This window comes from Pelodiscus sinensis, chromosome 10 (assembly GCF_049634645.1).
Source record: "Pelodiscus sinensis isolate JC-2024 chromosome 10, ASM4963464v1, whole genome shotgun sequence".
NCBI lineage: Eukaryota > Metazoa > Chordata > Testudines > Trionychidae > Pelodiscus > Pelodiscus sinensis.
In genome coordinates, this window is record NC_134720.1 from 3,464,768 (window position 1) to 3,490,772 (window position 26,005).

The window sequence follows — 26,005 nt, forward strand, 5'->3', positions numbered from 1 at the left end:
ACTGGTAGGAAGTGACCCAGAGAGGGTGAGTGAGTGGTATCTCCCACCTGAGTGAGCAGACTACTCTGCCGCTAACAGGACCCTAGGTTGGGGTCTGGTGGAGTAGGGGGGGCCTGGGCCCCCCCTACTGCGGCTGCTGCCCCAAGCCCCTGTGACTCTAGCCATTAGGTGGTACTGCCTCACACCTTGGGGCTATGTTATTGACTCTAGCCATTAGGCTGTGCTCCCTGGAATCCTAGGTATAGACTGTGACCATTGGGCCACGCTGCCTTGGGATGAGGCATGCTTAAATGTGACTGGAAAATACGTAAAGCCCGCTCCTGCTGTGGTGGAAGGGGGCAGAATCGGCCCCTGTCCAGCTGCAGCTGCCTAGCCCCGGCCCCAGCCCTGATCCTGGGCAGGACCTGCTGTCTGGTTCCCACCTGCCATGGGAAGGGCTAAGGGCAGCTCCATCTGCCACAGGACGTGGCATTGGCCCCCATCTGGCAGCGCCGATCGTGGCCTCGTCCCCGTTCGGCTGAGGCTGCGGCGGCCCAGTCCTGGCCACCATCTGACCAACGCAGCCCTGAGCCGGCCCTGGCCCTCCTCTAACTGTGGTGGCCTGGACCCAGCCCCCTTCCAGCCACGATGGGGGTAGAAGGGGAGGGAGGCGGAATCAAGAGATGGGGCAAGGAGCAACTGCCAAAATGGACCTGTGAATCTGATGGGGGGGGGGGGGGGGGGGGCGAAGACCTTTCTCCATTTCCAGAAGGAATTCTTAGCTCCTTTTTAACTATCAAATGTAGAAAATTCAAGGCTGGCTGGGGCTGCAGGCGCCAGTGGCTCGGTACCAGCCAAATAAATGAACCCAGCCCCAGAGCCCCTGGCGCTCTCTCCCTGCCACCCGCAGCCCCTGCCCTGACTCCTGCACCTCCCCCCACAAACCCCAATGCCTGAGCCCCTCAGACACCTCAACCCTGACGCCACACCCACATCCCCCACGCCTGCCTCCCCATCCCCGCCCTGAGCCCCCAGACACCCCAACTCTGACTGCCCCCAACCCCCCGCCCTGAGCCCCCAGACACCCCAACTCTGACTGCCCCAGCCCCAACCCCCCGCCCTGAGCCCCCAGACACCCCAACTCTGACTGCCCCCAACCCCCTGCCCTGAGCCCCCAGACACCCCAACTCTGACTGCCCCAGCCCCAACCCCCCACCCTGAGCCCCCAGACACCCCAACTCTGACTGCCCCAGCCCCAACCCCCCGTCCTGAGCCCCCAGACACCCCAACTCTGACTGCCCCAGCCCCAACCCCCCGCCCTGAGCCCCCAGACACCCCAACTCTGACTGCCCCCAACCCCCTGCCCTGAGCCCCCAGACACCCCAACTCTGACTGCCCCCAGCCCCAACCCCCTGCCCTGAGCCCCCACACCCCAACTCTGACTGCCCCAGCCCCAACCCCCCGCCCTGAGCCCCCAGACACCCCAACTCTGACTGCCCCCAGCCCCAACCCCCCGCCCTGAGCCCCCAGACACCCCAACTCTGACTGCCCCCAGCCCCAACCCCCTGCCCTGAGCCCCCAGACACCCCAACTCTGACTGCCCCCAGCCCCAACCCCCTGCCCTGAGCCCCCACACCCCAACTCTGACTGCCCCAGCCCCAACCCCCCGCCCTGAGCCCCCAGACACCCCAACTCTGACTGCCCCAGCCCCAACCCCCCACCCTGAGCCCCCAGACACCCCAACTCTGACTGCCCCCAACCCCCTGCCCTGAGCCCCCAGACACCCCAACTCTGACTGCCCCAGCCCCCCCGCCCTGAGCCCTGAGCCCCCAGACACCCCAACTCTGACTCTGCCCCCCAGCCCCACTCCCTTGCCCCAGACACCCCAGCTCACACTTCGCTCCTTGCGGGTACTGTTGGCTCCCCCCGGGGGCGGGCTGCGCTCGCTCAGTCCCGGTACGAAAGGCGAGTGACTCCCGCCCCCGGCTCCGCAGCCCACGAGGAAGGAGACGCGGATGATCCGCGCCCCCAGCCCCGACCTTCTCCGGGGCCGGGCGCGCCCAGGTCTGCGCCCCTCCCGCGTCGAGGCGCCGCCGGGGCGGGGCTCACCCCAGGTGCCTCCAGCCCCCCACCCCGGCGAGGAGAGCGGGAGCGGCGCCTGGGTGCGCCCGAGGGCGGCGGGGGAGCGGCCCGGCCCGACCCTTCGTCCCCCAGGGGCGCGGCTGCCTGCCCCGGCCCCCGCCCGGCTCCGCAGCGGCCCCGAGGCGGCAGGCGGTGCCCAGCGCCCCCGCGCCCCGAGGGGCCCCAGCGCCCGGCCCCGCTCGCCTCCCCCCCGCCCCGGGGCGCGGCGAGCCCCGCACATGGCGCTGGGTCCCGGCGGGCGGAGCCGGCGCGGTGTCCCCGGGGAGGGCGGGGGGAGGCGGCACACGCGGGCTGGGCTCGGCTCGGCTCCGCCCGCTGCCCGGCTGCGGGGCGCTGTTGCAGGCTCCGGCGGGCGGGCGGGTGGCGCAGCGCGGTGCCCGGGTCTGTGCCGGCGGCGGGCAGCTGGGGCCGCGGGCTCCCCGCGAAGCGGCGGAGGATGAACAAGCTCTACATCGGGAACCTGAGCCCCGCCGCCACCGCCGACGAGCTCCGGCAGCTCTTCGGGGACAGGAAGCTGCCCCTGGCCGGCCCGGTGCTGCTCAAGTCCGGCTACGCCTTCGTGGATTACCCGGACCAGACCTGGGCCATCCGGGCCATCGAGACCCTCTCGGGTAAGCGCCGGGCCGCCCCGAGGGCAGGGGACCCGCCGCGCCCCGCTCCCCCGCGCCGCGCCCCCGCGCCCGGCCCGGCCCCGCGCCCCCCCAGCCGCGCGGGGCCCCGGGACCCCGCTGGCCCCGGCCCCGCGCCCCTCCCCGGAGCGCCCCCGGGACCCTCCGGGGCGCCCGGCCCCCCTCCGCCACCCCCCGCAGGGACCCGCTCGACCCCCCCCGCGCTGCCCTCCCCCAGCCCCTCGGGGTCCCCTGCCGCGCCCCCCGCCCGCCGCCCCCGCGCCCCCCTCGCCTGGCCCTGCGGGACGCGCCGCGCCCGCCCCGCTCCCTCGCCTCTCTCCAGCCCGGCGATTTTTCCCTGATTTTTTTCTCCGATTTTATTGCGAGGAGCCGGGGCCCCGGGCCCGCCCGCCGGCCGCCCCCTCGCCACCCGCCCGCCCTCGGGCACCTTTTTACGAGGTGCCCGGCCCCAACTCGCCGGGGGCGCGGAGCAAAGAGCGGCCGAGCGGCGGCCGGGGGGCCCCGAGCGAGCGGCAGCCCATCCAGGGAGTCGGAGCCACACGGCAGCGCCAGGCCAGCGCAGCCCCGCGCGCAGAGGAGCCGCGGGCCGCCCCGCGGGGCCGCCCCTGCCGAGCCGGCGCCCCGGGCCGGGCGGGGGAAGAGGAGAGGCCGGCGGGGAGCAGGAAGCGAGGCCTGTGGGGCTGCGCTGCGGGGAGATCGCCCGGCCGCTCCGCCGGCGCAGCCCCGCGAAGTCCTGCTCGCTCCGGGTGGCGGAGTGGGCGGCAGGCGCCCGGCATGGCTGCCCCAGCCCGCGGGCCCCGCGTCCCAGCCGCTCCCTCGGGGGCCGCTGCTGCCCGGGGGCCCGGGCGGGCGGGTTCCCCTGCCCGGGGCTCCCCACGCGCTCGGGGCCGCCCGCCCCGCGGGGGAGACGCCGGCCCCGCTGAGCCCCGGCCGCGCTTGTGTTTTCAAGGCAAAGCGGAGCTGCACGGCAAGGTCCTGGAGGTGGATTACTCGGTGCCCAAGAAGCTCAGGTAACCCCTCGGCGCGCCCCGGCCCGTGGGAACGCGGGGCTGGCCCGGCGGGCGAGGGGCCGAGGGAGCGGGCCAGCGCTGCGTTTTTACTTTCATTCTGCCTCGCTGCCTGCCGGCTGGGCTGGGCAGCGCGTCCCTCCCCACGCGGCTCGGCAGCGGGACCCCTCTCCGGCCCGGGCACTTGTTTACCAACGGCGCGAAGCCTCCCCCACCCTCCCTTAGAGCGCACGGCGGTCACAGGCTCGGGGAAGGCTTCCTGTGGCCAGGCAGTTGTCAGGAGCGCCCGGCTCATCCCGAGCCCCCAGCTCCAGTTCGGGCGCCTTGGCTTCGCTTCCCCCTGCTGAGGGGGACACGGGCCTGTGGGGACGTGGCTGGGTATCTCGCAGGGCTGGCAGCTGCATGGCGAGGTGGGGAAAAGCCCCTTTTGGGGCCTGGCCGCCGACTCTGGGAAATGTTTGTCCTGGGGTGGGACCCCTATGGAGACAACTTTCTGGGGAGCATAGAGACTGAGGCGGGTCACTGAGATGGGTGCGGAGCGGTCTGCCCGCCTGTGTGGCCACAGGGGGTTCCTCTTGGGGCTGACACTGTCCCAGGGTTGGTTTTGGTTCTGCTGTGCCCCTAGGGCCTTTTCTTCTTCCCAAGGTGACTGTTGTCACTCCCGGGTGCCGCATGCTCCAGAAGCTTTGTGCGCTCGTCATTTCGGTTCTGAGCGTGACGTCCTTGACCCCGAGAAATCCAGTGTCCTGTCTCCTTTGTTATCGTTACTGTCCTGTGAGCAACTTGTAACGCTTCCCTAGGGCAGCCGTTTAACGCCAACTTTTATAAACCTGCAAGATCTTCTGCCCTCTTGTTCGAAACTTCCAACACTGCGGCGGGCATTTTTGTACCTTGAGAAATAAAATGGAAATAAAATACTCGGTGATGGGTATTCAGTGGCCTAGAGAGGCAGGAGTGACTTTTCGGAGAGGCCTCCCTTCCTCCTGGGAAGGGATGATAGAGTTGAAGTGTTTATTTTAAGGGGAAAGGTGTTTTTAGAGAGGTTCCAGTTTTCCCTAAGCAGGACTGCTAATCAGGTTGATGATCAACACAGAATCTTATGCGGTTTTGCTGTATTATCTGGTGCATTTTATTTGACGTGCGGCAAGATGGGAACTTTGCAAAGCTCAGAGTGCACGGGGCAGGACATCTTTTAATGTGCCGCTTGGCCGTTTTGTTCCTGCTCTTATTCCTCAGCAGTTGGCAGAAGGGAAAACTTTAACCCAAACTTCACACTGAAAATGGTTTGGTTGCCTCAAGAGGAACACAGTGATTCTAACTGGGGCTTGCATTACAAGCCAGCTTTGTCGAGCTCTTGGCAAATGAAAAATAATTCAGGCTTTTGCTTCCGACAAACTGAAGTTCCTCCTTCCGTGTTTTTAGAATAATTCAAACGAGATGTATTTCTGTTGCTGATTGGAAGGTCTTTGAAATCAATCTTTTAACCAGGCGTGTAGAATGTGTAACTTAAAAAACAAAGTCTCGACTTTGTGATAGAGATCCACAGCATGCTTTGAAAATGTGCTTCTGCAAAATGTATGGAGTGGAAATTCAGAGAGGCACAGGCTGACTCTACAAATTGTATGCAAAGGTGGTGCTTGAACGTGTTAGTTTGCTGCGGCTGCTTCACCTTCACGCTGGGTATTTTCAGTGTGTTTGATTGTCAAGTATTAATTCTAAAATACAGTACCTGGAAAAATTAACTGAGGCAGCGTGGTGAGAAATGGCTCTCTGGCAAGGTGTCTGATATTGTTGGTTGTTGCTCATGTACAGAGGTGAATGATGTGATGGTGTTCTGGCTTCTTATACAATGAACATGCAGCGTTTTACCTGGGGGAGGGGGAGAAAAGAACTCTCTAATATTTCAAAGCAGCCAAATCTTAGCTGTAACTTTTTCTCCGTCGTCTTGTGCTCTCAGGACTTCTTTAAGAATATCCAAACTGCAGCCCAGTTAGTTAGAAGGACAGTTCTCTGGGGATATATTAACTTCCAGGTCTGTCACGTACATTACATGCATAGAAAGATGTGAACGGTGAATTTTTGTTTACCTGCAGGCATAGTAAAAGTTTGGTGCTCTCTGCCAAAAAAATAAAATGACTGAACATTGAGAGAGAGAATCGAATATTTCTTCTGCCTTTTTCTGCTCTCTGTTCAGCTGTCCCTGAGAGTTAGTGATTTGGTTTCCTCAGAGGATTGAGCTCCAATGTTTGGATTTGAGTGTGTCTTTTTTTTGTTTTTGTATATTTCTGAAAAAGCTCTTGCTTTGTTTTTAGATACACAATTAATATAAAGATGTCTTTTACCTAATATTAGTTAGCACAAAATGTTCAGTGTCTTTTGTCCTGGGTTTTATCGTGGAATAAAGGATTACACAGGATTACCTTTTAGTTTTTCTTTGTAGAAAACCCACACATGATGCTAACATTTGTAAAAAGTAGAATTTGTGCAGTGAGGCAAAACTCCCATTTGATTTCACTGGCACCAGTATTTGGATACCCTTAACATGCGTGCACAGAGCCTTGTCAAACACCCCTTGTTCTGGCAAATTTGTTAATAACTTTGTAGGGAGTTTTGTCTGAGTTAGCTGTGAAGGAGCTGAGAACTTTCCATGTTCCACACAAGTTGTTACTGTCCTGCAGCCCTGATGCTCTGTGAATGTAAAACTATTGAATAAAACTGCAGAGAACCTCTCCTAAATGCTAGCCTTTTCCCAAGTCAGTTGCATTTATTATTTCAAAATCTTTTGATTGGAGTTTGTGTTTTATGGTTTTATTTGATGCTTTTTATGTTGTGATCTGTTTGGACCTAGAGAGTAGCATTTGGATTTAACAAAAAGGGGAAACTTCTGTTATTCCTGTTACTGTACTGACATGTGTCCGAAATCTCTTTTGATGTGTAAATAGTAAATTTTAGTCTCACTGCTGTATTTAGTTCAAATAATTCCTGAAAAGGTTTGAGGAAATTAGCTTTTCAAAAACACAAACAAAAATGAACCTCCCCCTCTGTCTCCTGATTATGTCTTTATGTAGCTAAGAAATAGTGTAAACTAGTCAGAGGTAGGTTAGCTACTTTTTATACATCTTCCTATGGTAATGTAGAAGGGTTGGAAATTACAGAGCTGGGGGTGGTGACAAATAGCATGAAGTAGTGCAGGAGAGTGTATGAATTTGTCTTTCATGAGTTAAAAATCAGCAATTGTGATCTCTCTACTGCAAATGATTTTTGTCTCTCATAAGAATGTTAAGGAAAACAGTAACTCAGTTGTTTTTGGTTTGTATGTACTACATTGTGTAAGGACAAAGTAACTTAAAAAAAACACCCCACTTTTTGTCATGTAAACTTTAAATTCTCTGGTAACAGAGAATGTTTCATTTGCTTAAAATCACATTGTTTCAAGAATTTGTTGAATGAGAAGCTTTACTGTTTTTTAAAAGTCCTGAAGTTATATATTTTCTGCAGATGTATTATACATTAAAAACCTTGATTCTTAATTGCAGATTCTGAATACAAATCTAATAGCAATAAATATTAGAATTGCAGCATATGGACCAAACAAACCTGTTATTGCTAACTTTCATGTACTGTGTATTTGGCAGAAATAAAACCAATTAGTTTTAATAACTCAATGTAATGTTCACAATGCTTTAAATGTGCAGTTTCTTCATTTGAAAAGTCCTTTTTTTTATTATGTCAGTATCAGTTTTAAAAATGAGAATGTACAACCTTAGTATCCTCTAAAACCCTGCAGTAGGTGAGCTAGTTAGAGAAGTCTTCTCATCTAATTTAATAGAACATTTACTACATATTTTACTTTCATATTTAATGGCAAAACTCCAGTAGTATATCAATTTTCTGATTTACTTTCAACAAATACAAATGCCTGACGCAGATAGAGCTAGATTTTTGCTATTGAATCAAAGCATTGCATTCTTTTTTTTAAGAAGACCCTGTTTCTAATAATATAGAAATCTGCTCCACTTTTATGAAACTTGTCTTCATTTAAAAGCCGCCTTTGTCCATGGCGTGTCCTGGTCCTCTTTTAGTGTTGCCTGTGGTTATGGAGCAGTTGTTCAAGAGATGGGGCAAGCAGCAACTGTCAAAATGGACTTGTGAATCTGATGTGAAAGGGAGGGGGGAGACCTTTCTCCATTTCCAGAAGGAATTCTTAGCTCCTTTTTAACTATCAAATGTAGAAAATTCAAGGCTGAAAACCAGTGTGTGTCTGTCGAGCGGGGTTCCTCCAGGGAAGAGTTTGCTCTTCTTTTTAAGAGGAAAAGGAGCACTGACAAAGCATTCAGACAAAGTCAGAAATGGAAGACACTACAAATGGTTTACGTATGCCCGAGCATTTGCTCTTGTTGTTGAAGCAAATAATCAACACGCAGTTTGGACCAAGAAAAATGTCCCTTTTCAGGGGTAGATTTTTTTTTTATTATTATTATTATTTTTTGAAACTTCAAACTGTTTGTTTTCCGTGTGATTCACCATTCCAGTCTGAAGCAGAATGTTCACAACTTCCCCAAGTGGTTAGAAACTCTGGTCTGAGCTTTGTGTGTAATTTTCATGATTCATTTTGATGGCAATTGTTAGAAGTAAAACAATATGTATTTTCTTTTAAAAAAAAAAAAAAAAAAAAAAAGGACAGCGGGGCAGAGTCTTGACATGTCAGTGCTTGCTAAATGTTTTCGTCCGGTCATATTCACTCGCCATCCACTGATTGTTTTGACCATTCTGAACACACCTATTTGTGACCGAAATGATCTTCGTGCAAAACGATCCAGTTAGTGCTTTCTCTAAGAACCTCACCCTGGATCGAGACACGACTGACACTTTGCATCTTTAGTTTCTCCCATTTGCCGCCTCCTTGCCCGTGTGCACCCAGGTCATTCTGTCTGTGATGCAAGGAAAGACCCAGGACTTTGCTAATCTATGAAAGTTTGGCTTTGTCCAAAGCTCATTTCTGCCACTTTTTTTTTTTCCAGATACTAGTCAAAGATTTAAATGTCAGCTGTGCTCCTGCAATTCTAGCAAGGAGCAGAATGGATCAAAGTCATTTAGTTTTACAAAATGTAACCAAGACTGTTACAAAAAAGTAATTAAAGGTTTCCCTTGGACATGGAGTGGATCTTGCAGGTGCTGCGTGAATTGAGTCTCAAACCAGTGTGTCTCCAGTACATGCTACCTGAGTATCTTTCAGATCATCTTAACCAGCCATGATTTAATCCCAGTTAGACCTGTGGTCACTGGTTTATTGAAGAGTGATGACATTGCATGCTTTTTAAAACTAAAACTTGCCTATCCCACCGCAGTGTAGAGACTTGGCATTAGCTGGCAATGCAACTGTGTTTTCAAAATGTGAATCGCTGCATGGGCTGAATATTAATTTAGCAAAACAGAATGACATGTCGTGGGACCCGGCATGGAAAATATTTATCCCCCTCCAAAGTTCATTGTCATTAAAACACTTTTTAAACAGCTCTCTTCCTTTATCATTCCACTGGTTACTTTTGCAAACTTATAATTTGCATTTGGTGGCATGAATGGGTTCTATTTTGGGCAGCCAAATTGCAATGTTCTTTCAGCATTATTTTGAAGGTTTTAGTTTTCCGTCTTTCTGATTGGGAACTTCAGTTTGGTTTTTCCACACATTATACCCACGGGAGGGGGTCGTTGCTGGGGGAGCCGACTGCCGAGCCCAAATAGAGGGAAATAACTTGAGTTTGTTTGCTGCAGACCCTTCCTTGCCTGTAGTAAATGCCACTTCATCCGGAGGACTAATCCATTTTTAACGAGTGAAGCCTACTTTTCCAAGAGGGGCTGGTTGGTTTTTTTTCACTTCAGATTGCACCTTAAGGTGATGCTTAGCTGTGCCTTACTCTAGTCTGTTGAGGTTTATTTCTTGATGACAAGACGTTCCCTTTTTTATAAGCATTCCACATGCTGCTGAAGTCTAAATTTCTAGAGTGGAATTAAGTTGCAAGCCTCCATGTCAGTGTGTAAAGGCAGCTGTTCTTCTTTTACCGTGTGTTTAACTTCTCTGAGCGTCAGGTACACACGTTTATTGAGGGGAGAGCAGACCTCTGCGTAAACCATACCAGTCGTTATATTTTGTCAGTTTGCTGCAAAACCCGTCCGCACCGATTTGTAAATGCACCTGCCGAATCTCTGAAATCTAGCGTTTGTTTTCAAAAAGGAGATTTCTCTCGCGGCTTGTTTAAAGCAAAAAGTAAACAGTCTCCAGGATGTGTCTCAGAAATCTGTGTCTATACATATTGAAGGTTCATCCGTTGTATGCATGTGTTCCTCCTTTCTTCCTACCCCCAACACGTAGAAGGCTACGTCTTGAAAGGGCTCTGACGTGTGTGAATGGAGGTGTTATCCCGTCCTCTTCAGGAATGGGGTCTGCTTGGAACAGTAGAGTATTCGGATTCCTTAACAGCAACATGCAGCTTTTTCCAGATGCCTTTCTTGGAGTTTCCGGGGCTGAAAAACCTCTGATGTGTGAACAAAGTGAATTGTCTGTAGTGGCAACACAGAGCCAAGGTGGACGAGAACATAGATTTTATTGAATCAGCTTCCGCTGGGAAAAGAGACAAGCTTCCCAACTTGCCCAGAGTTTTTCTTCAAGTCGGTGCAAAGATCTGGTAGCGGTGACATTTTTTTCACCCGACACTTCTCCATTAGCCGGTCCCCCTCCCCCTCCCTTTTGTGTTGCTGTTGAGGTATGAGAGTTGAAGCAAATCTGAGAGTACAAGCGTTTGTTGTGTTTCCATCCATCTCCCCGACACTTTGCCGTCAGAGACCATGAGAAGAAAACCACTTACCTTTCTCAAGTCAATAGCGGTTGGTTTGTTTGAGACTGCGGCGAACACCCACCCTAAATTAAGAAGAGCAGCTGGTTTGAGTGCGTGAAGTCACTTCCAGAGTTGCTGGAAAGTGGAAATTTTATACATAACCGTATGCTGATCTCATCTAGAGGCAAAATACAGACTAGAGACCCAGGAAAGCTCCACCCAGGCCTCCTTAGCTCCTGTCTCCCATCGATCACTTTGTTGATTTCAAAACCAAGTCCAGTGTAATTGTCTTAGAGACCCTCTCTGCAAAGCACCCGGCTTTGGTGCCCTGATGGGTGGCATACGCTAGTTCTCTTTATGTGTCTATGCAGGCAGTGTTGTTGTGCTATGGTAGCTCTGGAGTAGCCGTGTTCCCCATAGGTTGGGGGGGGAATTGGGGGCACCCGCCCTCTACATAAAGCACCTATATTTAGTCACGGTTAAAAACTAACATTACAGAGCGTCTTTGCCCAAGCCAGCAAAAATTGGCATCTGTAATTTTGAAGGAACTTGATTCCTTCTTTAAAGGAATTTCTCTGGCATGTTCTAGCGGTGTGCACTGATGCAATGCGTTTGATAGAGATTGATCTCTGTTTCTCTCTAGTCCGTATGCCTCCCTAGATGTACACTAGGCTAACAGTCTTCTTCCCTCCCACCTATCTGTCCTGTTAATTCATCCTGATGCTGCTTAGGGAGGGGACTGTCTTGTGGTTTGGGTGTGTACAGCTCCAAGCACAGTGGTTGTTGGCACTACGATCAGACAGTCCGAATAGCATGCCCCTGTGGCTGTAAGTTTGCTGTTTGGGGGGGTGTCTTGCTGGAGTGAGCTCCAGACAGTTGCATCCTCGCTGCAGTGAAGTTTGCAGACGCGCAAGGCTTGCTCACGTGAGAAATGCCCATGTACGAAGTAGGGATGTTAGTGAGTAGTCGACTGGAGCATCAGCAACTCGCTCCCCGCCTTGCTGCCTCGGAGACGTAGCAATGCGGGGAGAAAACAGGAGCCGGTGCCGCCTGCCCTCCCCCCGTTTACCTCGGTCAGCGAAGGGGGGTGGGGAGGCTGCTGCCAAGCTGAGCCCCCCCCCCCCCCCCCCGGACAAGGGCTGCTGCCGCCAAGCACCCCATGTTTACGGTGGCCCAGGCGACTCTTAACTGCGTTTCACATGCAGAGCTGCCTGGTGGGTGTCTCGGTCCCCGCTCGAGCCGGCTTCTGGAGCTACCCCGCTGCAGCTCCGCAGGGCGGCCTTTATCGCCTCCGCTAGCCAGACAGCCTGGAGCAGGCCCCGGGCCTCAGACTGGGTTGAGGGACCTGCTGCTTCTCCACCTGGCTTCTCACGGGCCCACTAGGCAGACACCAGCAACAGTTTAGTGTTCCCAAGGCCTGGGTTACGGGCTGCGGTGGGGGGCAGGGTGTCGGCCTCTCTCATCCTGGGCCACCGGGACTTCCTCCCCAGCCCCCTGCAGTCCTGGCATGGCTGCTGCTTCCAGCCCGCCCGCGGCAGAGCACGCTGGAGAAATGGCAGGGTCCTCGCTCGGGTCCTGTCTGTCCGCTTGTTCCCTTTTCTCCAGAGCAGCCACCCCCTGGAACCAGCTCCGTTACTCAGCGAGTCCTGCACCTCCACCCTAGCCTCTTCCCCTCCCCGCACCTCGTCCGCCACCTCCCCAGCCTCTGTGGAGAAGTGACGGGAGCTGGTGCCAGCTAGGAGGTTCAAATGCAGTTATGAAAGTAAACATGTAACTGCAGCGGTTACATGGGCGGGGGGAGTTCTCATTTATTCCCCCCGCCCCTCCTGTACTGCTGCCTCTGAGCCAGAGGCAGCAGCACGGGAGAGGGAGGTCTGCGTGTAACTGCACAGTAACCAATGAGCCCTGGCGCATCGGTTAACCGTGTGAACAGCTCCACTTTCACAGCCATAGTACGAGCCACCGCCTGCCGCCCTGTTTCACACTCTCCTCCTTCGGGCTGGTCTCTGAGGCTAAGTTTACACTAGACCCGGAAGGTCGGGTTAAGGTACGCGACTCTAGCCATATAAAACGTGTAGCTGGAGTCTGCTTGCCTTAAGCTGAGCTCGGCTAGGAGAGCTGCTCTCAGCATTTGATTTAGCAGGCCTTAACTAGACCCGCTAAATCAAACGCCAGATGATCAATCTCTCGTGCGGCATGTGAAGACGGGGTCTTAGACTGAGGCTTGTCACAGACCCAGGGTCCTTGATCTGATCCCGTCCACCTCCTTTTGCTTCCAACCACCCTGCTTCCCTGTTCTGGGATGTTCTCCTGGGCCTTGAACTCTCTAAGCTGTGTCCCCCACCTCCTTCTCCAGACACGGCCCATTTCCTTCTTGCCCCCAGCCTTCCGTCTACAGCCACCGCCTAGACCTTGGCCCTTCTGGCTGGCTCCTGCCCAGATGTCCTGTTTGGGAGCCCTTCTGCCAGCTCTGAGCCAGCTGGGTTTCCCTAGACAGGGTCAGTTCCCTGCTGGCTGGACGCACGGGGCTCCTGTCTCCTGTGCTGGCAGGGCCGCTCCAAGGGGCTACGTTAGAGCAGAGACTAGGGGGTAAAATCCCATTTCACTGAGATCCCGCAGGGCAGGGGGGCTGCCCTAGCCCAGCTGGGCCCACTGCACTGCAGGCTGGTCTGACCAGGCCGGGCTGAGCCCACCGTGGGTGGGGGCTGCTCCAGCCGAGCCAGGCCCATTGCATCGCGCCGGGCCACTGGTTAGCTGGTTATGTCCCTAGCAGAGACCATGGCTCCTTGGGCCTGCAGCTCTCTGCCATCTCCAGCTGAGCCCTCGGCATTTGGATCTCTCCCCCTACTCCCAGCCCACTTCTCAGACTCCAGCAGTCACCCCTGTGCCCCTCATCGTCTGAGGCGGGCTCCCGGGGGGATAGGCCCTCGCCCGCTGGCCTCCCTGGTTTTTCCTGGCTCTCTGGCTGGCGTGTCAGGTCGGGGGGGCAGGACTGCGAGGTGGAGAAACCTTGTTCCTCCCCCCTCAGAGATCAGCGCCAGGGCTGAGCAAGCACTAAGCTCACCTCTCATGCTCAGCCCCCCCAAAAAGTCAGGGTGGAAGGAGACTAGCACAGCTGGAGGCGGAGGAGACCGGGCGGGGTGTGAGGCCATGATGGGGACACGGCCTCGTTCAGGACTCTTCGGCCTTCCCGGGGTGGGGCCTCCATCTTGTTTGCGAGCCTGCGGCCGTTGTCATGTAGCCCGAGGACTCCTGCAAGGTGTCTGTGGATTCCTTTCCGTTTGCCCGCCCTCCGTTCCGGAGCCCTGGGCTCCCGCCTCTGCGTTCGGGGAGTGTCGTTTTATGAATGGCCCGAGACAGCTTGGGAACGAAGCGTGCCCTGGTGACAGCGCCGGCGACTGAATGAGCTTGCGTTGGGAGGGAGGAACAGGCGTTGAGCAAACAGCAGAGTCTGGAAATCCTGTTTCCTTCAAGGCTTGACATGAGCAGGGCCCGAGGGAGGCAGGCGGAGAACAGACGCAGCAGGGTGTGTTTGAGAAAATCCCTGCTCCCGGACTAACCCCCCTGCTCCCCAAACAAGAGAAAATGTCTGAGACGGGAAACTGGGTCCTGTGTGAGGGACAAGGAGTCTGGATGCCACCAGAATGGTTCTCGTGCTGAAGTGCTCAATGCAACATTTTGGTGGGCGGCCGGCCGGACGCTGTTGAATTCCTGGTGACCCAGAGGAGACAGCTCCTGTTTCCTAAGGGGACTCTACAAAGAGTGTCCCCCTCACCATGTGCTTCTGGAAAGTGCAAGCTCCTCTGTCCATGTGGAGTAGATTACTGCAGGAGACCCCATTTCTGTCTCTGGACTGCCCCGTGCCCAGGGGCCTGGCTGTGCCAGTGTTTTTGCATCAAAGCCGATCAGAGTACACTACATAATTGGTGTTGCAGAGTGGTGTTTTCTGAGACCACCAAAAATCTTGGATCTAGTGTAAGATAGAGGGGAAAATGCCTAAGTGAATATAGAGCATATACTTTAGTTATATGGACGTTCACCAACTATCAATAAATCAGATATACCATTATTCCAATGGGCAGCAGTCTCGACATTTTGGAACACGGGGAGTTGTCACAAGTCAGTCACCAAGTCCAAAATAGTTCTTTACCTAGCTACATGCACGCATGCTTGCTGCTTTCATAGACTTACAGGGCTAAGAAAGGAGTCATCGTGTCCAGCCCCCTGCCCTAGGCAGGACCAACCCCAACTCAGTCATCCCAGCCAGGGCTTTGTCAAGCTGAGACTTAAAACCTCTAGGGATGGAGATTCCACCCCCTCCACCCTAGGTAACCCATCCCATCCTCAGGGAAATAGTTCTTCCTAGTATTCAACCTAGACCTCCCCCACTGCAACTTTAGACCACTGCTCCATGTTCTGCCATCTGCCCCCACTGAGAACAGCCTCGCTCCATCCTCTCTGGAACCCCCCACGTCAGGTAGTTGAAGGCTGCTATCAAATCCCCCCTCACTCTTCTCTTCTGCAGACTAAATAAACCCAAATTCCTTAGCCTCTCTTTGTAAGTCATGTGCTCCAGCCCCCTAATCATTTTTGTTGCTTTAAAAGGACCAGTTTCACAAGGCTTAAAACAATTGAGCCAAATCAGCTGGGAGAAAGAAAGAAATTAATCTGAAAAATATGAATAAGTGGGAATTCTTTAAGAACACTTTACTAGATGTCCCAAAAGCCACAATCCAGGAAGACCATACTGGTTTAAAAATTACCTGATTTAGAGGTAATGTGAAGGCACTTTCCAAAACTCTGTGTGGGGTGTACCTATGCAAATGGAAGAAAGGGAAAATTGGTGAGTATAAATCAGAAGCTAGGAATTGTAGCAATTTAATAAGGGAAGCAAAGGGAGATGAGGAGAAATCCATGGCCAGCAGAATTAAGAACAATAAGATTTTAAAGTATATTCAGAACAAAAAGAATCCTTATAATTGTACGGATCTGTTACTAGACGTAATGATAGAATCCCCAACAGTAATGCAGAAAAGGCAATATTTCTCTTCTGTATCTTGAGGAAAAAACCAGCTGATGCAGTCTCATCGTATGGTAGTGATGATGCTCTTCCCATTCCACTAGTCTCCTTGGAGGATGTTAAACATCAGCGGTTACAATTAGACATTTCAGCATGTTCAAAAACCTCTTGCACCCAAGAGTTTTAAAAGAGCTGGCTGAAGAGCTTGCTGGATCATTAATGTTGATTTAAAATAAACCTTGGAACTGCCGGAGGACTGAAAGAAACCTAATGTTGGGCCAATAGTTTAAAAAGGTAAACCTGATCACCTGTGGTCTACAGGCAGTCAGTTTGACATCCGCCCTGGGCAAGATGAAGGATTTGATTAAATAAGAATTAAAAAGCAGCCTATAACTAATGCCAGTCAGTGTGAGTTTATGGAAGCGAGGTCCCATCAAACTAACTTGATATCTCGTTGATTAAATTACAAGTTTGTTGACGAAGGTAATAGTGTTACGTCATAGACGTCTGTAATGCATTTGACTGGGTATTGCATGACCTCTTGATTAGAAAAACTAGAAAGAGATCAAATTGACAGCGCACGTTAAACGGATTAAAAGCAGGCTAACTTGATGAATCTCAAAAATGTAACTCAACAGGGAATTGCTTTGAGCAGATGTCTCCAGCAGGGTTCTGTAAGGATCCGTTCTTGGCCCTATGCTGATAGCTTGTAGACAACACAAACATTGAGGGAGTGCTAAAGAATGAAAAGAAGCAGGTCACAGACAATGTGCCTACTAATTTTTTCCGTCCATGGGTGGAGTAAATTTTGGCATAGGCACGGGCGGATGTGCACCACCAACAGAAACTCACGCTGCCCACTGTGGGTGCTCTGTTAATCAGCTGGGTGGCATGTGAATTTCTTGGGCAGCTGTCCAAGCGCTCAGCTAAGGGGGAAGGTGGGTCGCTGGCACAGAGCAATCTGAACCGTGTGGCAAGCTGGGCACAGGCAATCAGTGCCTGTTTTCAGATGGCTAAATGGCAGCGTGTACCTCTAGGGACAAAGCATGTAGGCTAGACTTCCACCGGGGGGGGGGGGATTTTATCTTGGGAAGCCGTGGCTGAGCAAGTTTTTGGTGTTGTGGTAGAGAACCTGTTGAACATGCTGAGACGGCGCGTTGAGGATCCCCCATCTCCTGCATCCCGAAATGGCCCAAACAGACTGCACCAGCCGGTGGAATAGAGGAAGTTTATTGCCTCTCCAGGATACAGCACAGCACAGATGTAATCTGGTCACAGAGCTGGGCTAGGATGCCTCAGGCCCCCTTGAGATGGGGGAGACTGGGCCCCTAAACTCCAGCCCCTTTCCCCAGGCTGTCTCCTCCATGCTCCCAGACAGCAACTAACTAACCCTCTTCCAGCCCTGCCCCCCCAGCCAGGGCAGCATTCCCCCTTCCTTTGTTCCTCTCCATGGGGGGGTGTCTGGCCATACCGGTTGAGAGATCCCTTTGCATAGTGACTCATCCTGTTTTGCTGGGTCGTGGTACCCACGGCAGCAGTGGGGGTTACCCCAGAGCCAGCAGCATAGAAACCAGCCAGGTTCCCCCACTACGTCACACATGCCAGAGGAGGTGGTGAAGACCAGGAATTTAACAGGGATCAAAAAAGAGCTAGCTAGATTCATGGGGGTTAGGTCCATTAATGGCTCTTAACTAGGATGGGTAGGAATGGTGTCCCCAGCCTCTGTTTGTTTGCCTGGAGATGGGAGACTGGATGGACCATGTGATTCCCTGTTGTGTTCACTCCCTCTGGGACACCTGGCATTGGCCACTGTTCGCAGACAGGACACTGGGCTGAATGGACCTTTGGTCTGACCTAGTCTGGCCACTTTATGAGCTCCATGTGTGATGCTGTGGCCAAAACTGAGGAGTCTTCAGTAAGAGTGTGACGGCGCGTCGGGGTTTTCCCGTCTCCTGCACCCCCGTAGTGGCATGGACAGACTCCACCAGCCAGTATAAGAGAGAGTGTTTATTGCTTCTCCAGGATGTAATCTGGTTCCAGGGCAGGCCTAGGATGCCTCAGCCCCCCTTGAGATGGGGGAGACTGGGCCCTTAAATCCCAGCCCCTTTCCCTAGGCTGTCTCCTCCATGCTCCCAGACAGAAACTAACTCTCTTCCAGCCCTGCCCCCCAGCCAGGGGCGGCATTCCCCCTTCCTTTGTTTCTCTCCCTGGGGGGTAGCTGGTCGGACAGGTTGAGACACCCTGGCCTAGTGACTCATCCCCTGTCCTGCTGGGCCGTGCTGCAGGCAGCAGCCAGTGGGGGTCACCCACAGCTCCAGCATAGCAACCAGCAAGGTACCAACACTACGTCACAAAGAGCCAAGAGCTTCTTTTCCCTCTGTATTTGGCACTGGTGTGGCTGCTGCTGGAATCCAGTGTCCCGTTCTGGTGTCCACAATTCACGGAGGGTGTTGATACATTGGAGACAGGTCAGAGAAAAGCCACAAGACCTCTTGCAGCGCTAGTCTCCAGGAGCGGAGTCTGCTTTGCTTGACAAAGGGCTGGTAGGAGCAGACTTACAGTCGGTAAGTACCGACATGGGAAGCAAACATTGGCCAAGGGGTTCTTCCGTCGCACAGAGAAAGGTCTAAGTGAGCCAGTGGCAGGGCACTGAAGCCAGATGGGACGTAAGAAGTACGTTTTCAGTGTGAGAGCGATTGCCACTGGAACAGCTCACCGAAGGGGTGGCTGGCTTCCCCATCACGGATCACTTTTAAATCAAGGCTGGCTGGTTTTCTAAAAGCTCTGCTTCGGGTACGATTCTGGGGTAGGGCTCTGTCGTGTGCTCTGCCTGTCAGCCCAGATGATCACCATGGCCCTGTGAGGCCTGAGAATCTTCAAATCGGTGTGTTGCGTCTGGGGAGCGCTCAGAAACCTTCGCCTTCCTTTCGGAATCAGACTCCGGTGGAACACCCAGGTGCTTTCTGTGCGGCACGTCACCGTCCCTTCACTTAAGCCGCTTCTCTATGGCGTGGGATCTCTGTGGGGCCAATCTGCCCCCCCGGCTCTTCAATTTCCTTGATTGCAAACTGCAGTGGGCCCCCAGAGTGGAAAGGAAATCGGTCCGGAGCACATCGGAGGGTTATCTTTATCCCCAGCTCAGTGTAATACTTCCACTTCTCTATTGCAGCCTAATTCAGACCTCTAAAAAGAGGAGTGTGAAAGAAATGTTACTAAATTCTCCCTGATGGGCACACTGGAAGAAAAGGGAGGTGTAGCCGGAGAGATGCCACGTTAGCGTCTAGTCCTCATTTTTATCAGTTCTATATGGAAATAGACTTATTCTCATACAGTGTTAAAAATCCGCACGGATCTTTAAAAACCACCAACCTGGCATGTGGGAGGAAGTGAACCAGAGGAGTGCTGAGGACAGATGTGTAGTGACTCTGTGTTTGGACCTGTTTGCAGTCCCTGTGATCTTTCTGCAGAGAAGTGGCGTCTTTTTGTCCCGGAGTACCTCAGACTGCCTGCGTGCTTGCCAGCTTGTGTTGTTTTGTTCGCTTTTATTCTCTGCAGATCTGGTCAGCTATCAGACGCCAGGTGCATGGAGATTTCCTCTCCACCCCCCCCCCTTGTTTTGGTTTTGTTTGCCCAATATCCAAAGATCGCTCCCTCCCTCCTCTCTAACGAAGATTAAGGCTTTTCCCACACAATTCCTCTACCAGCTGTTTTGCCCTCTTTGCAACTGGGTGAGGTCTCCCTTTTCCAGCCCTGCCGTTTGTGGCTAGGCATGACCTAGGAGTGGAAAAATGTATCTTTTAAAATCACCGATTTTTTTTTTTTTCTTTTTTCCAAGAAGGGAGCTACCGACTCTCCTGTACGGAGTAGCCAGATTCCTTTGAAGATCAGATACAGTGTGAAAGGGCCTGTTGGGTTCAGCTTTTTACCCCCTGAAAAAGGAGACCAAGCCGTGACTTTGCAGCGGGTCTCTAACCGTGCGTGTGCGTGCGTACACGCATGTGTCGGCGTGGTTTTACAATGACAGAAAATGTATCGGCTCGCTCCTAGAGTGGGCCCTGGGAGGGAAGCAGTAAGAGAACGTGGCTTTCCTTACTTTGGCGTTTTCATCTCCCTCGTCCAGCGGATGGCTCACATCGATAGGCCTCGTCTTTACTTCAGAGGTGTTCTGAGACTGCTAGGCCCGTGTTTTTCTACCGGCAGACCCTCCCGACGTAGGTGGTGATCTACCACCCGTAAAGGAGTTATTCCAGATCCCCGAGCACATCAGCCGTACCCGCGCCGGAGTGTGCGCTGGCGTAGCTGGGCCTGCACTCGGAGCATGGCTGTGCAGGCAGACGCCCTAATCAGCAGAAGCAAAACAATGCCACCAGCCTAGGCCGTGTTGCATGCAGGGGGACCCACCCTGCTACGGTCCTCTCGGGAGCCTCTACAGGGTGAGGCTGGGGATTAATCCCTGCCAAGGGCCCCTCTGCGAGGCAGGGGTTTCTCCTGCATTTCCTGTAGGGACGAGTCCGCGTCCTTCTTCCCCTGCTGGGGCCGCAAACGTTGGCTCGATTCGGTTCCTAATACAGCCCCCGAGCCTCAGGCCGGTTGTGTAGCTTCCAGTCCCCCCCAGAATGTGCCCTGAGCGGGCGTCGCCTTGCTCCGGCCGGCCTCGTGTTGGTAACCGCCCGCGGACACGTCTTGGGCTGTGCGTGGTCACGTGTGTGGCCTTCCTGCTGCCCCAGCTCGGGCGTGAGGCCCTCTTCCCGCTTGCGGGGAGGGCTCAGCGGCCGTGTGCTTGTGTGCCCTGTTCTCTGTGGGACAGAGCCGCCCTAGGCTGTGGGCCGGGCCAGCCCCCTCGGCACAGGCCTCGGCCTCCATTAGCTGGGCAGAGCTCTCCTTCAGCGTGTGGCCCTGGGCTCCGGTCCATGGTGTCATCTGGTTGGATTAGCAGATGACTGTGCGCTCTGTTTGTAGTCACCGTCGTCTCCCTGGGTAGCGTCCGGGAAAGATGCTGCTGTTGTGCCGGGGGCGGGGGTCTGAGCCCTGCTCAGGGCGGGAGCGGTGGGTACAGGGGGGGCGTGTGGGTACACGTGCGCCTGCGCCGGTTTATGATGGAGCTGCTCTTTTCCAGGGCTGAGGGCAGCTTTCCCCGTGTCCCACCCTTTGAGGCGCTGCCGGCGGGATAGGCGCCCTTCCCTGGCCCCTACAGTCTAGCCTGGACCTGCCCCGGCTGGGGGGACAGGAGCCCGCGCTGCCCGCTGGAGCTGCAGCGGCCATGGAGAGGCATTTCTCACCTGGCTGCAAGCTACGGCTGTGAGAGAGGGTTGGGGTTGTCCTCTCCCCCCCCCCGGGCGGTCTGCACCTCCGCCCTGGCCCCGTCCCCTCATCACCCCATTCGCCAACCCTCTGCCTCAGCCCTGAGCCCCCTCCGCCCGTGTGTGGACCGGCTTGTCAGGTGACACATCTCCCTGTTGGCGCGCCTACTGCACGCCAGCTTGTGTCACGCGGATGTACCAAACGAGCAGGAGCCCTGTTCCTTGGTCTCGCCCTAGGCGCGGGGCCTGCCGGCGTGGCTTGTTCGTTCAGGCAAGGGAGCGCCCCACAAGCACTCTGGGCCGGGACGTGAGCCACTTGCCTGTGGAGACCCTGCGGCACTAGCCGCGTTCTTCCCGCTGCGCCCCCCCAGCGCTGGCGACCGGCACTAGGTCCTGACGGATTTACTCCGAGCCAAGCAAGAGTCGTTAGGGGATCCGCCTGGGTGCAGGGAGGGTGGGCCCCCGCATTGGTGACTTGCCTTCCCGCGAGCCCCAGTCCCAGACCGGCAGCCTGGTTCACGCTTGTTGGCTCCCTGAAGCCAGAAAGAGAGAGCACTGCAAATTACCAGCGTCGACTTCGCCTCCGTTTCCTTCTGCGCCGTTAAAAGATGGAAATGAGGAAAAGAAAGTCCCTTGCAAAGACATACGGGCCAGCGACACCTGCTGTGGGAAGCGAACACGGCGGGTACGACGCGAGCCCCTGTCCGTGGGTGTGACACACACGGGGAGGTCGTCTCTGCGGACTCTGTCCGTACGGGAGGGATTTTTCACTCCGAGTGCCTCCGTCTCCTGCTAACGTCCGGGGGAGCTGGAGGGGACCTGGCGCTTGGATCTCATGGCGTCCAGCTGTCCCCTGGCTTTGCCTTTTGGGTTTTCCCGCGCGGCACCATGGGAGGACTTTGCGCGCTGTGGCAGAGGCTGCCCGGCTGTCGGAGATGACGCCAGCGAGGGACCCTTTTCGGAAGAGGGACCGAGGAGGGTTGTATTTATAGTCCCAAAGTGCCAGAGGGACTGTGCTTTCCTTGCAGTGAAGTTGTGATGGAAACTGCAGAGGAATCAGCCGCGGGCGGCCGGAAAATACCCACGTGGCTGCTAATTCAGGAACCAGGGAAGATTTTACAATTCTCTGCCTCGCGTAGCTTTCCTCAGCCACGCCGGAGCTTTGGGCAGGCTGGGTAAGTTCAGCCTCACGCCCCTTGCAAGGCCTTGGGGAGTAACCCCGTTGTACCAAGTGCCTGGCTAACAGGCAGGGACCAGCCATCCAGCGTGGCAGCTCGGGGATCGGAGAGTCCTGGCTCTCCCAGGGCGCTGGGGGCATGTGGTTCTTTGCAGCAGGGGGTGTTTTCACCCTTGGAGGCGGGCACCGCGGATCCGTCGGCTGTTCCCGCACACCAGAGAACAGTCCACCTGGTAAAACATTCATAGCTGAGGTGCCCCACCTGCCTAGGGGGGTTGGATGCACAATTCCTAAAAGTCTCCTGGGAACTGGGTATCCAAACCCCTTGGGCCAAGATGAAAGAGCATTTCCCCTTCCTGCGTCCGAATGAGGACGGCGCTGCCTTTCCAGAGTCCCCCGCACTGGACATGTTGGGAAGATGCCCCGTAATCAGAGCTGTCGGCTCCGACGTGTGTAAGCGGCTCCGTAGAGCGGTGGCCCTTTGCCTGAGGCACCGGGGTGCCCAGTGTGGCCAGCTCGCTGTGTCCCCTCCAGGAGTACGATCCGGCCGCTGCAGCCCTGTTGGCAGCATCCGCCTCGTGCAGGGTGGACGGGCAGATGCGGGGCGCCGGGTGAGTGGGGAGACTGGGAGAAGAGCTGATGGGGGGGGCAGCACTGATCTAGGGGTGCAGGGCTAATTATTAGGCTGGGAGCAGGACACCGAATTAATGGGTTTGAATGTCACGGTGTGGGGAGAAGCTCGGCGTCATGGGGACACACGCAGCCTGTGACTATCACACACGCACAGGGCTAGGGGGTGTGTTTGTCAGAAGCCCCCAATACAGATACGCCCCAAGACTGGGTGCGGGTACAGAGGATACAACAGCGGGGCCTTGTACGTGCTGGGCAAAGTGCTGCAGCCTCAGCATTGCAGCGAGAGGCAGCAGGCACCACGGTGAGCAGGGGCAGAGGCGTGGGCTTGTCCGGAGGGGTGGGAGGTGAACATGCCCCTGCCGTCGGGGGCTTCGCTGCCCTGGGACAGTGAGCTGCAAGGGGTGCAGAGCAGGGAGCAGGAGAGGAGTGTGTTAAGGGCATTCGCCCGTCTGCCTTTTGAGCTTCAAGCCGGGAAACTGAGGCAAAGGCCCGCTGCCTTAGAGGGGCCGGTCTTGACGGATGCTTTGCATCCTTTGGACTCGTCATTGCAATGTCTGAGTGGGTGCTGGGTTCCCTCTCTCTTGGGGCTGGGTACTGGGATGGGGGGACATCAGCTGAGCTGGGTCAAGGGGCCCCCTCCTTGTTTAACTAGGGCTCCGCTGGTGCGAGGGGCCGAGCGGCCGCACCCATGAGGGAGGCCTGCCTGACCAGGGAGGAAAGCGAGTCCCGGCTGCAAGCCAGAGAAGTTCTTTTCCTCCAAAGGAGCAGACCCGATTCTGGGTCCCTGCATGTCTGAGCTCTCTGGCCGCTGCGTTTGGACGTTCTCCCCTCTGCGTTCGGTGGGGAGAAGCGCCGTAGGCTGCATACAGATACGGCCCCGGCCCTGGCCCTTCGGGATTGCCACGTGTCTGAAGGTCTCGTCTCACTTCTGGGCGTTCGCTGGGTTCACCAGCTGCCCAATACGTGGGCAGTGCGTGTGCTGTTTCTTACCTCTGCAAACCCTGACCTCACCCTTCTTCCACCAGCAAGATATAAACTGTGCCGGGAGGGTGGCGTTCGATTTCTAAAACCAGAGTCGCCCCGGTGGAGGAAAAACCGCTCGCTTTTTGTCCGAGCATCCGCAGTGCGGGCCGGAATACACATCTGGAAGGAGGAGATGGGCTACCCCCTTTGCTGCCTTTGCAGCAGTATTTTAAATCTTCCATGCGACACATTGTAGGCCCTACATAAACGACATCGATTTGATTTCCTGGTGACGGGGCGGTGGGTTTTCAACCAGCGCGCCCAGGTAGTTAGGGCAGGGTACAGCCGCTGGTCTTGCAGATGGTTTTCTGCCTGAAATGATGCGCAGGTGTAAAACGTGGGTGGTTATTTAGCATCTGCAGTGGCATCTATCACGAAGCCTCCTTCTGGACCGCAGGCACGGAGAAAGCAGCGATCTCCCTCGGGAGGTAATGCCGTAGGCTTGCAGTGTTGCGTGTGCACGTTAAAACCTCCCTGAATGTGGGGGACTGGTCAGGGTCCAGGGGTTGCCATAAAAATCTCCCAGCTTTCTAGGTCTGAGTTTGCCCCTGGGTTTATTACACTCTCCCGACTTGGTGATTCCCTGCAGGGCTCTTTGGCTCCAACGTCTTTTGGGCTTTTGTTCTAGCTGCTGTTTGAATTTGCCTCTCCCCTTCGTGGTCACGAGGAAGTCGTGAAAATGTGAACCCGAGTGCCACCAGCCCCGGAGCCTGCAGCCAGCTAGAGAGACAAGCCCTGCCGTTACAAAACGTCCCATTCATCTCAACGGGGTGTTAACGCAGAACCAGCGGGACTTAAATAGCAACGTTGTTAACTCCCTGCTGGTCAAGGCACATCTGAAACGCAGCCCATTTCTGCAGCTACCGTACTACAGTTGGACCTCCCTGGTCCGGCACCCTGAACGAGGGGTCCTGCTGGATCAGAGGAGGTCCTCTGCCAGGGCTCCCTAGTCTGGTGGGGCACCCCTCCCCCGGGCTCCCTGGTCTGGTGGGGCACCCCTCCCCCGGGCTCCCTGGCTGGCTTGCATTCCCGGGCACCGGGGCTCTTCGATCCAGCATCGTCGGGGATCCTGTTTGGTTTGGCGACAGAACGTGCCCACGCTGACAACGAGCCCCCGATGGGATTGGCGGCTGCTGCACTGAGCAGGGCCTCCCGGTTCACCTCGCCACGCCAGGTTTCGGGGCACCCGCCGTGGCGCCAAGCTGGCAGTAGCAGCAGGGACGCCGGAGGGCCTCTCCACGGCAGGCGTTCAACTTGGCTGTGGAGGGAGCCAGGTTCTAACAGGCCGTAAGCCCAGCCCCATTCGCTGGCCAGGCTGGTTACTGCCTGCTTTGGTGCTTTGTGTACCCAGCGCGGTTTGCTCGGCGGAGGTGCGGCATCCGCGCCGCACGGTGCTCTCCCGCCCTGCGGGCAAGCCAGAGGAAAGGGCTGGTAGCTGCTCAGGGCTGAAACCCGGCTCACGAAGGGCTGGTCCCGGCACCAAAGCTTTCTCCACCCTGGCCTCGTTCGGGCCGCGCAGCTGCAGTTCTGTGGGTGCTTTGTGCCAGGGGAGCGGATCCTGGACGGGGCTCGGACATTGCAGCCGCTCAGGGCTGGACGGTGTTGGCTGTTTGCTGGCAAATCGCACCCCTCCCGAGAGTTCAGTAGGCACAAAATCAGAGTGGGACCTGCTGGGTCATCGAGTCAATCAGTGACCAGCGGAGGCTTGCGGACGCCACCCCTCCTCTGCGCACAGCCTGCCTCCGGCCTGCCTCTCCCCTTGGCCCTGCTCCGACCGGAGCCTTCCTCGCAGGGGGGGCTGGGGCAAGCTGGGAGGAGACCCACCCTGGTCGCAAAACCAGGTCACCGGGGAGAGGCCAGCAGAGCCCGGGCAAATCAGCGGCCGTGGACGCCGGGCAGGGCACAAGGGGCCAGCCACGCCGGGAGCAGGGCGCAGGGCCGGGCACGCAGACTGGGGGCAGTCGGAGCCCAGCTGCGGGGAGCCCGGCCGTGCATGGGGGCCAGGCCACGGAGGGCCCTGGCGTGCGTGGCCCTGTGCCCCGCCTCCGGCGTGGCTGTCCCCTCGCGCCCTGCGGAGGCCCAGCCCGGCGTCCGTGGGCGCTAATTTGCTCAGGCTCTGCCGGCCTCTCCCCTCGGTGACCTGGTTTTGTTTGTGGGCGTCTCTGCCTGACGGTTTCCTGCCCTACGGGAGGGACCGAGGGTGGGTTGACTCATTTCCTGCCCTGTCCTCCGTGCGGCTGCATCTCCGCTGGGCTGCACTTC

The 26,005-nt window shown here is 55.6% G+C and overlaps 1 protein-coding gene across 2 annotated transcripts in view; it reads left to right on the top strand.

Annotated features, from left to right (window-relative positions):
* The first annotated feature begins 2,389 nt into the window (after window positions 1-2,389).
* The window catches only part of IGF2BP2 (insulin like growth factor 2 mRNA binding protein 2), a 61,485-nt gene continuing 37,869 nt past the window's right edge, over window positions 2,390-26,005 (top strand). Inside the window, exons 1-2 of one of the 2 annotated variants that reach the window (XM_075937340.1) lie at window positions 2,390-2,732; window positions 3,700-3,760. In XM_075937340.1, the coding sequence (XP_075793455.1) occupies window positions 2,558-2,732; window positions 3,700-3,760 (236 nt within the window). In that variant the 5' untranslated portion in view covers window positions 2,390-2,557. The remainder of the gene's footprint in view (window positions 2,733-3,699; window positions 3,761-26,005) is intronic. The other variant, XM_075937341.1, reaches the window with a different exon arrangement.